The sequence below is a fragment of the Astatotilapia calliptera genome, chromosome 14 (genome assembly GCF_964374335.1).
Source record: "Astatotilapia calliptera chromosome 14, fAstCal68.1, whole genome shotgun sequence".
Lineage (NCBI taxonomy): Eukaryota > Metazoa > Chordata > Actinopteri > Cichliformes > Cichlidae > Astatotilapia > Astatotilapia calliptera.
In genome coordinates this window covers 27917810-27934734 of record NC_137435.1, presented here as the reverse complement: position 1 = coordinate 27934734, position 16925 = coordinate 27917810, and the positions used below count along the sequence as shown (strand labels likewise).

Below are 16925 nucleotides of genomic sequence, written 5' to 3'. Positions count from 1 at the left end.
TGAACATTACCTAAAACAACTATTAACTAAATGTGTGTGTGTATTTGCCAAGTTTCAAAGATCTTTCAATTTAGAGAAAGTGCTGTTTTGCTACTAGTTTAATTACTTTTAAGTTCTTTATTGTTGTTCAGTGAGAGAAAGCTAGTCTGTATTTGGGCTAACCAGTGCATTAAAGTCTGGTTCACTCTCCGAGGTGAAAACGTGGAGTACAACGGACACGCTGGTCCACTGTGTGGAAAAAACCCCCAAAACAACAGTGATTTGTACAAGGACCCATTGGAACACCTGCCAGTTTTTCCCATTTCAACCCCAGCCTATAAAGGATCAGTTACCTGTGTCACACACGTGACAGCCAGATCCAGGAAGTTAAAACTGTGATGACGCATGGCACATGTCCATAGTTATAACTATAGTCATAACTAACCCTGTACTTTTGTTACCACGTCTGGAATTACTGCTATTCTTATGCTACACACCGGCAAATAACTCACGAATTGCCGCTTTGTAACCATATATGTTTCGATCGTTACCAGTGAAAGCGCTTTGAAATCAGATTGTGCTTTTTGATAAACCCTGTATATTTCTTTATTTTAAATAAATAAAGAAATATAGACAAGCAGAATAAAGAATATTCTGCTTGTCGATTATTTTTATGTGAGCAGAAGTTAGTAAAGAATTGGGACAGAGGAGTTAAGTTATTCAGGCGTGTTACCTCTGCTAGCATCGCGACCAAATACTGTCTGTGGCCATGTTTTATTTTATTTGTTTCCCTGTGTCACCCACTTGATAGTCATTTAATGAAAGCAGGGAGGGAGCTTTTGTCATTTGCATACAATACTACACCCTTGGTTTTCAATGCATACAGCTACTGAGTACTGATCCAATACAAGTGTTACAGCTTCATCATCATCATTCATTATTTGAGGAGGAAACGGGTTATTCATGTGTCAGGTAATGACTTTTTTGCGAGTACTATTGTCAGTGTAGTTGTACATAGTTGAATGGTGAGAAGTATATGCGTACAGTTTAGATAAGTTCCACCTTGCTCCATCTTTGGACTATCGAGAGTCTTGTGCTGCAGTAGGCTGTACGTAAGTGAGAGTGAATGAAAAAGCTCCTTTCATTTACACCAAAGGGCTTCTGTCTTGGCACTGAACCAGTCAGAGTAATTTCTTTTTTTTCCTTTTTTTTTTGGGCTGATACATACCACATCATCTCCCAACACAAACAAGCAAAAAACACACAGCGCTTTGAATCGGGATAAAAAAAAGAAGCTGATCCATCTTCGCGTGCCGTGACTAGCACAGCCAGCTGGACTGTGCTGATTCAATACATTTAGAGGAATTTTAACAACCACTTCAGGAATGCTGAATTCACAAGCAGTGGATTCCCAGTCTTGTTGGAGACACAGAGGCTTTACAGAGGGAGACACCTTCTACTGTCAACAGTTGCATAGTTGTGCAAAGCTAAAGGATATACAGTACGACTTTGGTGTCAGTAAATATCTTTATCATACTGATGTAAATATTTTGGGCCAGTACAGTACTGAATATTTGACAACAGTGTGTAACTGATATTATTTCCCTTAAATGCAAACCAATGTATGACTGCTGATGAAAACAAATGAAAGGACAAACCTGAACCTTTGAAAGAAGGAATGCTTTCGGGAACAATGGCATTCCATCTCTCAAGTAAAGATTAGACTTACACTTTATGTTGGTTCGGGACATTTTCCCTTTACAAGTGTTGTTTTTTCTGCAGTTCTTTTTCAAATTACCTGCTAGTTTTCTTTCATCCATAGATAATAGCAGGTATTTTGCTAACTCTTGGCAGCCAACATTCAAACACCACCGCCAGAAACAAATCTGAAATGTTTCCAGATAGCCGGTGATTGTGGCGTGAACAAAAACAATTACATTTTCGTGCCGATATTCTATCTTTTATCATTTGGAAAAGATTGTAACATTTGGATGGAGCAAACTACAACCAGCTGGGTTGGTGGGGGGACTGTGTGTTTAGTCTGCACCACCTGTTTGCCCTTGGACCGGTTTCTGAGAAGGTGGCTTAAATGCAGAAATGACAAGCTCCAGAAGTGCTCCTGACCTGCCTTCACATCACAGTCTGTTCCCAAAGCTGATCCATCAAGACCAAACAGCTACTCTCAACAACCGCGTCTGTGTTCTGGTCTCAAACTCGCTTCCTTGTCCTCTCAGCTCCTTCCTCTTTCTTCCTCCATGGTCCCAAAGGGAACGTCTGTAGGGACAGGTATCTCTTTATCGAGTCCTCCCTCATCTTTCTCTCATACTACCCGCTCTTCTCTTTTCATCCTTTTAGATCCTTTCTCTAGTGAAGGCCGAACCGGCTGTGGCTCCAGCGGCACTAGCTCTACACCTTTCATCCACACAGACATGCGTGTGTGCTTACACACGAATAACGACTCACACTGAGATAGACAGGCGCAGACAGGATGTTCCCGTCTCTTCCCACCGGCTCACTTGCTGGGCTGCGGATGTTTTTTCAGTCCCCCTCTGTGTGTCCCCTGCTTTCTTCTACCCTTTTTTGCATTCACTCAGCTGTTATTAATAAACTTCTCTTTTCTGTCTTTGCATGTCTGTTTGTTCTTTACCCTACCACAGTTGTGGCTTTCATTGCATTGTTGTGCTTGGATCCACTGATTCATTCAAAATGGGAAATGTCAGAAACAGTTTGTGGTGCCGTGCTACACGATTTAATGTGTTTGCATGCATGTTCTCTGCAGTGCTCTATGATTTTAATTAGTAAGAGATGCTGAGTCCTTTGTAGTGTTGTAAACACAATAGGGTAACACCTACAGTTTTTATGCTCATTTTCCGATTTATTAAGTCTACCTTAACCAGTCCTCAGAAATTTCGCTCCATTGATGAGAATCACCCGTTCCACCACATCCCAAAGGTGCTCTGTTGGACTGATATCTGGTGACTGTGGAGGACATCTCTCCAGTGAACTCTGAGGGCGTGAGTGTTGTCCTCAGTGATAGGTGGCACCACTTGGACAAAACCTCCACATCAGCGCTGGTATGGGAGGAGAAGAAGTCAACACTAGAAGCAGAGGAGTCTCAGACGTTTTTTTTTATAAAGTTCTGGAAAGAACAGCGATTGGCTTATTATGATGTATTCCGTTTCAAGTCAGAACTTCCGAGTTTCCTGTTGGAATTTTTCAACTGGAATGTTCCCTCAAGTCAGACATCCAGCTAGAAAAGCCCCATCAACTCCTGCGTAACAGTCCAGGCTGGCGATAGTGGACATAAGCAGTAGTACAACAGCAAAAATTGTAACAATATACTGTATTGATACAGCAAATAACCACTGCAAATTTTTTTGTGTGATGATGCTTTATGAATACAGGAGTACCAACTTTTGATATTAAATAAATTCAAATACTCTGAAGACGGGGTCTCATCTCATTCGTCACCATTCTGAGATAACATTGGTCGATTGTTATCTCGAATCAGCTCAACTGAAAAACAAAAAAACAGCTATTGTGCTAGTTTGCTAGAGATTCATGAATGGGTCAAACTTGCTATCGATCAAAACAAGTCTGACTTTACTGGAATGTGCTCAGCGTGCTAGCTCTGACTTCCAAGGCAAATGAAATGCAGTATTGGTTAGGACTGACCTTATGTTTCTTACTAGAATTTTTTGCTGTACCATTTTAGCTCTTTTTCTTTTGTCAGTTTAACACCTAGCTTACAAGCTAAATGGGGGTGTCCAAATTCATAGGCTGCATCCTCCTGAGGCCGCATTTGTAGTCCGATTACGTCACAGCAACGTGATGAAGGCTGTCCAAATTTGTAGACTCCTCCAAATGCAGCCGACAAATGTGCTCCTTTTCCCCAGATTTGAAGGATGGGTCGGGTATATCCTTTGTGGCCCACCATATCCCAGAATTCATAGCATGGCCCAGCCATGTCCAGTTTCCAACAATGGCAGCAGCTACTTACGGGGAGATCATGGCTCAAGAGTTGGCAGTTCGTCTTGTAATCGGAAGGTTGCTGGTTTGAGTTCCGACAGTCTCAGTCGTTGTGTCCTTGGGCAAGACACTTCACCCGTTGCCTACTGGTGGTGGTCAGAGGGCCCGGTGACGCCAGTGTCCGGCAGCCTCGCCTCTGTCAGTGCGTCCCAGGGCAGCTGTGGCTGCAATGTAGCTTGCCATCACTAGTGTGTGAATGTCGGTGTGAATGGGTGAATGACTGAATTTAGTGTAAAGCGCTTTGGGGTCCATGGGGACTAAGTAAAGCGCTATACAAATACAGGCCATTTTTACCATTTACTTACTCTTTCCAGGTCGCAAAATAAACTTTTAACGTACTTTCAGGCGAGAATGTAGCTGTGTAAACTTCAAATATCTGCCCGGTTTATCAAGATATAACATATTTGCAAAAGCGCTCCAACATTGTCTGTTACCCACCAGCTCGATAGCTAGCCGGGACGAGAACAGCAAACTCCCGGCAAACCCCCCGTGGTCTTTTGCTACTCAAGTTAAACATCATATATAAGTCACTTAGATAACTTAAAAATGTTATTGTTTGGCTTTTTTCAGTGTGTTATTTGTTCGTGAGTAAATCGGTTTGGGTGAGATTACAGCTGAATACACAGAAGTGTGAGATGATCGAGAATTTACGCCAGTGTCCTGTTATATTTTACATAGCAAGGAGCAGACGGCTGAGTTTATTAAACTCCACCAAGACAGCTGGTGAGACAAATCTGAAGGCTAGACTGTCCAATGTCACAGCTGCTCACTTCTGGCCTACCCGGCCTGTGGAGGACCCGGCCCATGTAGACCGCAAAGGCCGGGTCCTCAGGAGGATGCAGCCTATGAATTTGGACACCCCCATGTGCGCATTTGAGCAAAGCTAGCTGTTCCCCTGTTTTCAGTGTTTGAGTCATTCAAAGTTACCCATCTGGTGGCAGGAGCTTCAAGCATAAACTACAGACGTCTGAGTGGTGTCAGTCTAATTTAACTCTTTGACCTAATGTGGATTCTACCTCGAGTTTTTTTTTTACACTAGAAGCAGCCAAGCTAGCAGTGCTACCAGAAACTAGCCAACGAACACTCCAACTGCCTCAGATGATCATGAAGCCCATCGGTGCTGCCATTATCTTCACCATTCTTCGAACAAAGCTGGACTATAAAAGTGACATCATATCGGCTGGTGCAAGTTGTTGCTGTGCACCTCTCGATTTAGATTTTTATGACCTCGCACGTTGCACCTTGAATGATAACAACAGAAGCGCTGAGATTCAGCTATTTTGCAGAGGGAGACTTTCTGGGGAAAAGAATAAAAAAAATCTGCGATTTCTTTGTTTTTGGTTTTGCACTGATGTGCAAGATTTTGTCTCAGTGGCGCCACCTATGGTTCAGGAGAATACCGCAACAGGAACTCGAACCCTCTGCGCTAACATAAATGGTATGAAACTGTGCAAAGCAACGACTGGGGCTCTTGCAGTCTTGCAGGTGGCAGAAGGCATTTGAGCTTCTCGCAGTGTACAGTAAGAGAAATGGAGAGTGAGAGAATAGAAAAGGACAATGGGTTAAACCAGAGTTGGTAATAGCAGCCACATGTCGGCACACATGTAAATGTTTAACCACGCTCCCTCCCCTCTCTGTCACAATCTCAAACATTCCCACTGCTTCTCTTTGTTTTTGTGTCTCGTTGACAAAGCAGGTATGCTTTTGTCTACACCAGAATTCCAGCAGAAAGTTTAAATTTCAGTTTCACATAAGCTTGTTTTCTAAACCTTGCCGTTCCCCTCACTCTCTGTTTTTTCTGTCCACATTTGCTTTATTTATCTTTACAACATCCTTTCTTTGCAGCCCCCAAGGCCTTTGTTTCTGTAACTGATCCTCATTTGTGTCTCCATATTGCTTCACATGCAATCAGCATTTCCACTCTGGCGGGATAGAAATAACGGCGAGGCTTTGAAGAAGTGCAGAATAGTAGAGGGGAAGCGGGTGAAGGAGTTCGCTGAAGAAACAGGTGAAAGAGAGAGGACAGAGTGGAGGGGAAAAGATACGAGTGGAGGAATGAAGGAGAAACTCATGGAAAGTTGAAACAAGGTTGCCAGGACATAGCCAGACTGCCAGATTAGAGCACAGCACACGTGTTGCTGTCTGGGATTTATGGATTGATGTAGCAGTTTTATCAAGAACCTGATGTGGAGATAGCTACAGCCTCAATGGTTTGCTTCATTCACTGCACAAACTCTGACAGAGCCCTGTGGCGAGCATCCACGTTTGGCTTGGAGATCTTGAAGGTTCTCATAACCTGTGCTGAGACCGAGTCCAACCTGAATCACATCTCTCCTGTCTGCAGAACTGATTATGATCTGAGTCCGTCTGGTCATTGTGAAACTGTCTCAATGCGCACGCACACACACACACACACACACACACACACACACACACACACACACACACACACACACACACACACTATGGCTGTAAAAAGTCAACCACTAACCTCTCGTGCCTCTTCAGCTGGATTCCAGACACAGATTGTGTGCAGAGCCATCTAAACACTGCTGCTTTAAAGTGTCAGTCATTTAGCTGGTGTCAAATGTTGGGAAAGAATGTGTGCTTTCAATTTTAATGTGATCAGTCACGTCTTTTTCTGCCCTTTTCAATTTAATTTAAAAAAGAAAAAACTAATTTAAAGAGCAAAACAAATGTTTTTTTTAAACATCAGGGTGTTTGGTTTAATACTTTGACAATATTTCTAAAAAATAGGAATAGATTCAAGAAGGAACTGCAACAGCTTCTCTATCAAAAATCTTAATTCCTCATATCCACGTTGTTTTGTTTTTCTATTTTCTATTAAAAAATATAGTAGGCAGAGCTCTCAACAACTTCCTGGTTTTATCCTAAAAGCAATTAAATTGACCCAATACCATGGCTTTTGGAAACATTGGACTCTGAGTGAATCATTACCACAAAATGAACAGAACTCACACTATCACATCGCTTATAAGATGCTGTATACACTTTAGCGACATACATGATCAGTTGCTTGTTGTCTAATCATTGAATCACATGGCACCAACTCAATGCACATGTAGGCACGGTCAAGACGACATTGAAGCTAAAACTGAGCATCAGAATGAGGAAAGAAGCACGGTTGTTGATGCCCTGGGCTGGTCGGAGTATTTCGCAAACTGCTGATCTACTGGGATTTTCCCACACAGCAATCTATGGGGTTTACAGAGAATGATCTGAAAAACAGAAAACATCCAGTGCCTTACTGTTCTCTGGGTTTCAGGATGGTGGTGTAATGATCTTGACACACTTTGTGCCCCACTTAGTGCTAAATGTGCATCATTTAAACCACAGTGTGCCCATGTTTTGCTTCCAGCGGGGTAAACCGCCACAAAGTTCATGTAAATCATCTAAAGCAGGTTTCTTCTTCTGTACTCACATGGCCTCCACAGTCACCAGATCTGAGCAGAGCACTTTTGGGATGTGGCCGACAAATCTGCAGGAATTGTGTGATTGTGTATCATATCAATATGGTCCAAAATCTCGGAGGAATGTTTCCGCCCACGTTTCAATTCTGCGCCACGAAGAATTGACGCAGTTCTGAAGGCAAAATTGGTCCAACCTGATACTAGCAAGGCGTACACAATAAAGTATGTGTGTCAGTAAGTGTATATGTCTGTGCTGTTTTTATTTCCATTTTCTCTCCTCAAGACACTTGACCTGAAATCATTTCACCTGCAGTGATTGCTGACACTTGCAGAATAACTGCTTTCAAAGTTAAAATCTACACTTTAATAGGGAAGAAACCAGAAGAGGAACTGGTCCTCTTTCGATTGGTCACTTTCATAGTATCCTAGCAACAATGTGGATGTTATTTTATACCGGAAATGCATTTTGGAAAATTAAGTTCCCCAAATGTATTATTAACAGTTCGTGTTTCCTGTGTACCACTGGATGCACTCACATGTATTGCTGGGTAGCTTTGACACTGAAGAAACGATGGCTCAGTTCTTTGTTCACATATTAAAATATAACCTAATAATATAAAAGCTGGATCTGTGCTGCCTTTAATCAGCAGCCAAGCCTAATAATAATCTCCAGATTTAGTTTCACATTTAGTTTGTCTGGAGTTCAAACAGTAGATGCACATTTATCACCTAGAGAGCACATTTTTAAAACCAGGTGTAAATGGACTCAGTGTTGTCTCAGGAAAAAAATACCAGTGCAGATGAAATGGGTGATTCATGCACCGCAAACCAGAAAATCATGCACTTCCAGAGTTTTACTCGTCTATTTTCCTCTTTTTCTTCACATGAACACTGCCTCATTGAGCAATATTTTATTCTATTTCTAGCTGTCTCTCATCTTTCTTCTTGAGCGATCTAACAGTTTCCTCTTCAGCTGCATGTTTGGTTTGGACTTTAAAGAAATAAACTAATGTTTGCTCAGTCTGCTGACCTCCTCACTTCACACATTCCTCACTTATCTTTCTGTGTGTGCTGCACACACATGCACAAACCTGTATAGCTCTAGTATTAGTCTCTGCTTTCCTACAAAGTTAAGAAATTTACCACGACCAGCTCGGACTTGCCAAAATTAAATAGCAAAGTTTTGCTTTGAAAATCAAACATGTTTGTATCCTCTTGACCTCCTGGCTGGTCCCCTCTGAAAGCATCCCGAGAATGGATTTATTTGCTTTCAATAGCAGGCTGCTGCGGCTCTTTTTGAACAAGGCAGATCAACTAGATTATATCCTGATTTTCAAACACAGTAGCAGAATAGAGCCAGCGGAGCAGACATGTGGATGTAAGAGAAAACATTTAACTGTCTTTTTTTTGGCCTTGAATACAACCTGGCAAAGCAGCCAGCCTTCATTTAACTAGGAAGCAAGCAATCAGTAAAAACAACGGCAGATTAAACAAGTAACTCAATATCAAAATGGGAGACGCAGTGAAAAGTAACCATAATGACTCTTTATTTCTATTTGACGTACAAAAGGCACATTGTGGATGGTTGATGTATCTTGGCGTAGTCTTTGGATCTGTTGGCTGACTGAGTAACCGCCGTTTGGCTGCGAGAGGGTGTTGGGGCGGTTGGCTATCAAAACCACCCAGCCTCCAGGCTGCTCCTGCAGACCTGTGGTGCTCAGCTGAATGATGAATCCAGTGTGAAGCCTGCATGTCTCACATTAGTGCCCACCACTAATGAAAACCAGGCATGATCCAGGCTGCATTCGCTGCCTGGATCTCTTCCCGTGTTTTAAATTGGGAATCCACATTTTGTTGTACTGTAATCAGGGAATCGTGATATTATGAGGGCTCCTACACCATAGAGGGAGGCTGGAGTTTGTTTATATAAATGGAACAAATACAGATGCTACTTTTAAACAAGCTTTCCAGAGGATTCTTTGACCTACTTTTATGTGAGTTTATTCATCGGTCCACCTTATACTAGAGATGGCACGATACCACTTTTTTATGTCCGATACCGATACCGATATCATAACTTTGGATATCTGCCGATACCGATATGAATCCGATATAGTGTTTTTTAATCAACAAAGCTGTTTTTTAAATATCTTGCTGCATTTTGTATAAGTTCATACTCAAGTTTAAAACAACAACTACACTAAAGCTATTCTGTTATACCTGTATGCAAAAAAAAATATTTCATAGTTCAGCAATACTGATCAATCTAATAAACTTAAACCTACACCATCCTCCCTATTCTGGTATTTTAAAGAGTGCTTAGCATAAATATTAAGCAACCTAACTAATAGGGTTCCAACTGCCAGCAACAACAAAAATAAATAAATAAAAAATAGGGAACCACCCCTCACGCGCCACCTCATGATGCTTAATCGACGTAATCAACCTTAATTTCATGCAGTGTGAAAAAAAAATGCACAGAAATCAATTATTTTTCAAGAAATATTAAATAGATTCAACATCTTTCTTCAACAAAATTGCAGACTGCACAGATGGTACCTTCCCAAAGGAAAAAGTACTATAGCTTACTAGGGTATATATATATATATATTAGACTTAATAGTCACTATATACAGTAATGGACTTCTATTCATTTTGCATCAAATTAAAACTTTGGCTGTCAGATAATTATTTATTAAAAGCTAGACATTTTAAATGAGAATAAGAAAGAAAAGTATGTCTTTGTGCCCCCTTTTCCCTGTTAATGCCCTATTGGCCCCCCTGGCTAAACTTTGCTAGATCCGCCCCTGCACAGTTACCAGCCGTCAGCTACGTAGAAAAAGATCCTCGAGTAGAAAGTAATATTAAATAAATTCTAACAACAGCTTATCGAGCTTAAACGTGCTGCTGTTGTTCAGCCGCTGGTTTCCTCTTTCTGGTGCAAAGTGGGCCAAAAACAAACAAAAGACACGGACTCGTGACAGAAAAGCCGATCAGCTGATCGTTAAGCAGTTTCATGATTGAAGTAGCAGCAAGAAGAGGCAGTCGTTTGGTAAGCTTAACGCAGGAATGCTTTACAAACATTCAGAGATGGACTTACACACTTGCTTTACTTCTCTCGGGATAACTTTGTCGGAGATGAAATGCCGGGTTGCTAGCAAAGCTCCAAATGCTATCCAGACCACCGACAGGTCCCGCATGCCACAGCCGCTCTATCACGTGATGCATACTGCTCCAACGTGCTAACGTTCTGAGGTGAGTTACGGCGTGTTGCAAGTTTTGTGAGGTGCTTTCGTGATATTTAATGGATCGGATTACATTTTTTATTTTTCTCCAATATCCGATCCAGTAATTTAGGTCAGTATCGGACCGATACCGATACGTAATATCGGATCGGTCCATCTCTACCTTATACTGGCAAAATATTCTAAACACTGTCGGTCCGGTTTGCAGCGTCATGTTGAATTCTGTCTTTAAAAAAATCTGAGATGCCTTTTCTGTGCTTTACTGTTTTAAACTTTTTACAAGATTAAAAGAATGGTACTATTGTACTCCTACATCTATGTGTACACATTTTTTAGACCACTAAAGCAAATAATACTTTAAATTTCACATTTTTGAATTCTGAGAATTCAGAAATGAATCAAGAATAATGTTCAACCACTGAAACTTAATTTTTCTGGTCAGGAATGTTTCATATGGCAGTGAATCAAAGTCACAAAATGAGTCTGAATGTTGAACAAGCATTTTCAGTACAGATCTAAGGCTACTATAAACACATCAACTACAACTCCCTGTTGTAATTACTACATTTCTGTTTATACATGAATTAAACAAAACAAAAGGGTCTCGTGGCATTGGCCTTTATAAAATCCACTAAATGTATATTTAAAAAGGAAAGAGGAGACTGGAGAAACACCCTTCAAGCATGTTATAATTGTTGAAGTTGCATACTTAGTCCACCAGAGGGCAATCTGCAACTTCCTTGCTGGCAACAGTGTTTGGATTGCCACAAAAAACCAGCTGATCTGAGTGGAGTTGGACAGACTCGAAAAAGTTAAATAACGGCACCTAAAATGTGTTTTGTGTTGAATATATATCCATATCTGACCTTTTTGATCACCAGATATCGGTATCAGTCGAAAACTCCTGTATCGTTTGGGCTCAATTAATGATACATTATTTTCATAATCGTGTCCCCCAAGCTTTTTGGTCCAGGTCCAGCTTTTCAGTTTTCCAGCTTTATGGTAATTGCCCTAAGCTTGGCCTGTCTATCCTCAACGCTTACACTGAAGAGTCCCATGCAGTCAAAAATGTAGCAGTGAACCAGCGCAGGTAGACTCGACTGGTCCAGACTAAACAAAATGGAAGCAGTTAAATTATATGATTAAATAAAACATGGCCCGGGCCTCTGCTTTGTGTCATTTTCTGTGTTTTTTGTCAGTCTGGCATGGATATCTGTTGGATGACGTTTTTGTTATCAGAATAGATGTGAGGATGGATATTTGGCTGGAATTTCTTTGGGAATAGTTTTATCAAGATCACTGTCTAGTTTGACATTCGAGTGTCGTGCATTGTGCCAGAAATGTTCACATTCAACACACATCACAATTCATAAATTCAAAAATGTGATATGATTGATACACTTTCCTCTCCTTTAGAATTTGCTTTTATTGTTGCTCACATGCTATCTGGAGCTATATTTTAAATATGCACTGCATGCAAGCCAGCCTCAGCGAACTCTTAAAGGGTTCAGAGTATTCCCCTGCCCCCGAATAAACAGGCAGGGGGGAAAACTCTTTGAGTGTTTGACTCATAGCAGGCATCTCCTCTGTGTATTTTTGTAAAGCCATAAAGAACAGCATGTAGAGAAGTGCACAAGTCAGCCATTATTTCTGGGCTGCTCTTGAACTGGCCACACTCCCCCCAAAAAACTCCAGCTTTGTTCGCTTCTTACGTCTCCCACCTTATCTCTCTCCATCTCCACAGTCTATCACTCACAGTGATAGACTTTCACAGTGATTAGTTTGACGACGACGACGAAGGCTCGTTTTGCTGTGATCATTCAGATCACATTCAGTTACAGAGTGACTCAGCAGTGACTTGCAGACGTTTACATGAGCTGAATGGGTGGATGCTCTTTTATAGATGCTGAAATATGATGTAATTATAACATGAAAAAAGATTATCCTATGCCCACTTATTTGTGGTGTTCCTCAAGGATCCAACCTTGTCCCACTGTTGCTTAGTTTACACCTTTTATGTTTAACTAAAGATTAAAGCACAGCGGTTCATTAGTAACCAATTTCATATGTAGATTTGTTAAGCATTGCATTGTAAATTTAAAAAAGAGTCTCACTGTAGATTTATGTATCTTGTTTGCTACAGGTGACCTATCTGGGCAAGGTGACAATCTCTGGGACGCAGTTCCTGTCTGGCTGCACAGAGTCGGCGGTGGTTGGTCTGGTGGAGCATCGCGCCCTGGCTCAGCAGCAGGGCACTTGTCCGGCTAGCGGCTCTCTGCTGGAGATCCGGCCCTTTCAGGTGCGTCTTCACCACATGGACGATCGCGGAGAGGCATCAGTAACCATGGACACCTACCAGGTGGCGCGCATCGCCTACTGCACAGCTGACCACAGCGTTAAACCCAACATATTTGCCTGGATCTACCGGGAGATCAACGACGACCTGTCCTTCCAGATGGACTGCCACGCTGTGGAATGCGAGAGCAAGCTGGAGGCCAAGAAGCTGGCGCACTCGATGATGGAGGCTTTCCGCAAGACTTTCCACAGCATGCGTAGCGACGGCCGCATCCACAAGAGCGGGTCAACGGACGACTTTGCGGAGGACTCGTCCACCCCCGAAGACTCTACCCCAGACGATGGTTGAACTAAAACACAATACAATAAACACAAGATCCCCATCCTAACAAAGTGAGGGCTGACTGGAAGGATGGACAGATTACCTTCTCTCTCTCATTCTCCCTTGCTATTTTTCTGTTATCTATATGAAATAAAATGAACTGACCATATGAACCAATGCACCCAAGACAGTGAAGTAGCTTTTAACTATCGTAAAGGAAGTTACGAAACAATATTTACATAGAGGAATAGCAAAGTGCTGCCCCATTTTGAGTAAATACTCAGCAAACAGGCACCTTTCTAGTTGTTCTCAGTTGAATCTCTCAACGTTTCCATTTGCAACCCCTGTCAGCGCCTATCGTTCCTTAACCTTTAGATCAAGGAAACAAAGAAAACAAAGTTAAGTCCATGTTCTCCTAGCACCAGGTCAGAATAATCTACTGCCACTCTTGCCATGTAGGGACTCAGCAGAAAGATGTCTGGTCCCAACTCAGAGTTTATATGAGACTGTTGGAGCACATACATTCTTGAAATGTTTGATTATGTGGAACGTAATGCCTTCAGCCTTGGCAACAGCAAACGAGAACGTGAAAGTAAAGCTAGGCCTTTACGCACTGCTCATATCTTTGCTATCGTACCTTAGTCCGAACCCTGAATATTATTCACAGAGCATAGCTGTTGATTCATTTAGACGATAGAGCTACTGCCTCTGTCTCTTAAAAAAGATTCAGAGTACGCGTACGGCACCTGGGAGAACATAGGTGCGAAATGTCTTTTAGAAGTTCTCACTGGAGTGAAAGCCCAGCCCCGTCCGAGACACCTTAACCACCCACATCCGACTTCTGTTTTAAGTATACCAAAATTCAGGCTCTCTTTTGCCTGTCACATTATGTGCCTCACTTTCCTCTCACATAAGTTTGGTCTCTTACCCAGGTCCCAGTGTGTATGCGTGGCCGCGTGTCTGCTCACAAGGTTTTATCCTACTCTTTGTCGGTGTAATTCCCAATTCTGTACTTTGTGTATATGGGGTGTACATGCGAGTGCTTGCAACTGTGTGTGTGTGCATGAAAAAGAAAAGGTAAGAGACGAGGAAGTACAATTCGTATTGTACGATTAGCTAGAAGTGAAGAGAGCATCTGCTTTTAAAATCAGGCGTCGTACTACGACCATTTGCCAAGTTTACTCAACTCCGTCTTGTACCAATCAAAAAGATAAGAGCGAGTGATTAAATGTGCCAGTCACACTGAGGTTGTAAGACCCCCTAAATCACAGCCATTCGAGATATAACGACTTACACCTCCTGGCCTCTGCTGAATGTATGAGTCCGACATACTGTGAGCACCTCACAGCATCTCCAGTCACGTCCAGTCTCCCGTAATCTCCTCGTGCTCTCAGACAGCTCTAAGGGGGGGTGCTGCTCTGGCCCCGCAGGCAGTCGGCCAGTGACCAGCTGTCTCTGTGTGCTCTGTGTCATCCCTCCGAGTGACTGAGGCACCGTTGTGGAGGAGGAAAAAAAACCCGAACTCTTTCTTCTTTTCTAACTGAACTGTCCTGAACAGACTGGAAACCATCGGTTGGAAATGGTCTTCAGTCAGCGACTCCAGCAGAATATTCAAACTTGTGTAAAGCTATACAAATGTTACACACATGTTGTATTTGATTCTTGCCTGATAAGCTTATGTAAATACAAATGTATCACTTCCCAAATATTACAGTATAAATGTCGATAGCTATTTTAAGTAATAAAGAAAAAATGTTGAGAACCATCATACAATACAGAAACAGTATTATAAAGCTTACTGTGAATAATAAGTGGAGAGCCTGATAGTGGTGGCTGTGAGTATGTGTGTGTGTGCACGCGTGTGTGTGTGTGTGTGTGAGGAAGAGATTTTATGTGTTTGGGGGAGTGCTGAGTATGGACAAGGCCAGAGGACGAGAACAGGAGAGAGCGTTTCTAAAGCTGTAGATTATACTGTGCCATGTCTGTCTGGAAACTCAGACGCGCTTTAAATGTTTAAAAAAATGTTACCGTAAGTGTTTTCTATACAGTGTTTGCAAAAATCAAAAATAATTGCATATAAAGTATTTACCAAGACCGAGCGTATGACAGTGTGGTCTGTTCTCTCTCAGTTTTCACTTCTGTCTCGTGTGTTCCCCCCTTTCGCCCAGATCTCAGCTAAAAGACGTTTTTTTGTTCTCCAGACTCTGCTGTATTTTAACCTGATGGATTCCCCGCTGAGGCCGCATGTGGGAGGATAAATACAAGGCATGCTCAGTTTCAGAGCAAACAGAATGGGTAACCAGATGATGTTCTGACGAGGTGCCAGGACAGATGTACACCATAACCTCAAGTGTCTGCTTATCCTCCATATGTGCAATGTTTCCACGCTTGATTGGGTTTTTTCCTGAAACCTAAAATGTATAAAAATCTCTTTTGTGGTGCATAATGTGCTGAGCAATTCCAGCATCTCCCACAATGCTCTAAACATACTCCTAAAAATAGCTTTATGGTGTGTTTCAGGTTTAAGTGTGACACAGCCACAGCCTTGTCCATCCTCTGAGGAGGTTTTTTTACTCTCCCCATTCTTCACATTCCTCAGACTTCCTCAGATCTTCCCTTTTATTGTCTTGTGTTGCTGTCCTCTCTGGCAGAATGTGGCAGCCCCCTTTTCTCTACAAAGCGCCCACATCAATAACAAGATAACTGCTTGCTCTCAGCTTCCGTGGCAGGCGATCATTTTGCGTCTTAAAAGCTGCAAAGAATTGGATGGAAAATGGATGCTGTGAAGAATGTAAAAGCATGTGCAATGTGAACACTGCCTCCCTCTGGCAGGCAGAGCGATTGCTTCTGCTCTGAAGGTTTTTTGTTCAAACAGGCCTTTTGCTCTTCTGATAAACTCCCCTTGATGATAATCATTTCTTTCATTTTGGTTACAGAGAAACAGATTGTTCTTGCCATGAAAATCACAGCCTCATTTAAAAACAAAACAGTGGTGCATTTTAAGGGGAAATAAATGCACAGTCTTTATCTCCAAATCTAAGCTATGGTTTTGTTGCTGTTTTCTTCTGTTAATAAACTGAGTTTTGCAGCATCAGCTGCAATCGTGCAATAATTCACCCACAATGCTGATAATCTTCGCTTTAATGGAAGTTTTAGAACAGTGTCAACAAAGCCTTCTGCCCCTCTTCTCTTCCAGCTCACTGTACACAAGCGTCCCTGTTTGGATGCTTCTTTGTCTTCGATCTGTGCTGAGCACACACCCACCCAATTGCTCTTGACTGTGCTCTTGTGTCTGACTGGCCCACTTCGAGCAGTGCATCAGTGCGCTGGGGCCCTGTGAGGCCCAGAAAGAGGCCACCCCGGCAGCTTGCTCTTCTGCTCCTCTCAGGCGTCAGTCAGTCAGTCAGCTCACAATACCACACTGTTACCACTCCAGCTGGCCGCTCTTCCTTCTCCGAGTCCCAGAACCGCCTGTCTATCCACCCGCCAAGGTCCTACACGCTTGAGGTCCGGCTGGGGAAGGGAGCCAATCTGGCTTCTGATCAGATTCCTCTATCTCCGCCTTACTTTGCTTATTCTCTCGGCTGCTGCCACCCAAGCAGGGGGCCTGGGCCTCTTAGAGAG

The 16925-nt window shown here is 42.4% G+C and overlaps 1 protein-coding gene across 1 annotated transcript in view; it reads left to right on the top strand.

The window, feature by feature from the left end:
- The window catches only part of pid1 (phosphotyrosine interaction domain containing 1), a 33546-nt gene extending 20072 nt beyond the window's left edge, over positions 1–13474 (top strand). Inside the window, exon 3 of the mRNA XM_026192261.2 lies at positions 12828–13474. Within this exon, the coding sequence (XP_026048046.1) occupies positions 12828–13328 (501 nt within the window). The 3' untranslated portion in view covers positions 13329–13474. The remainder of the gene's footprint in view (positions 1–12827) is intronic.
- Positions 13475–16925: the final 3451 nt, after the last annotated feature.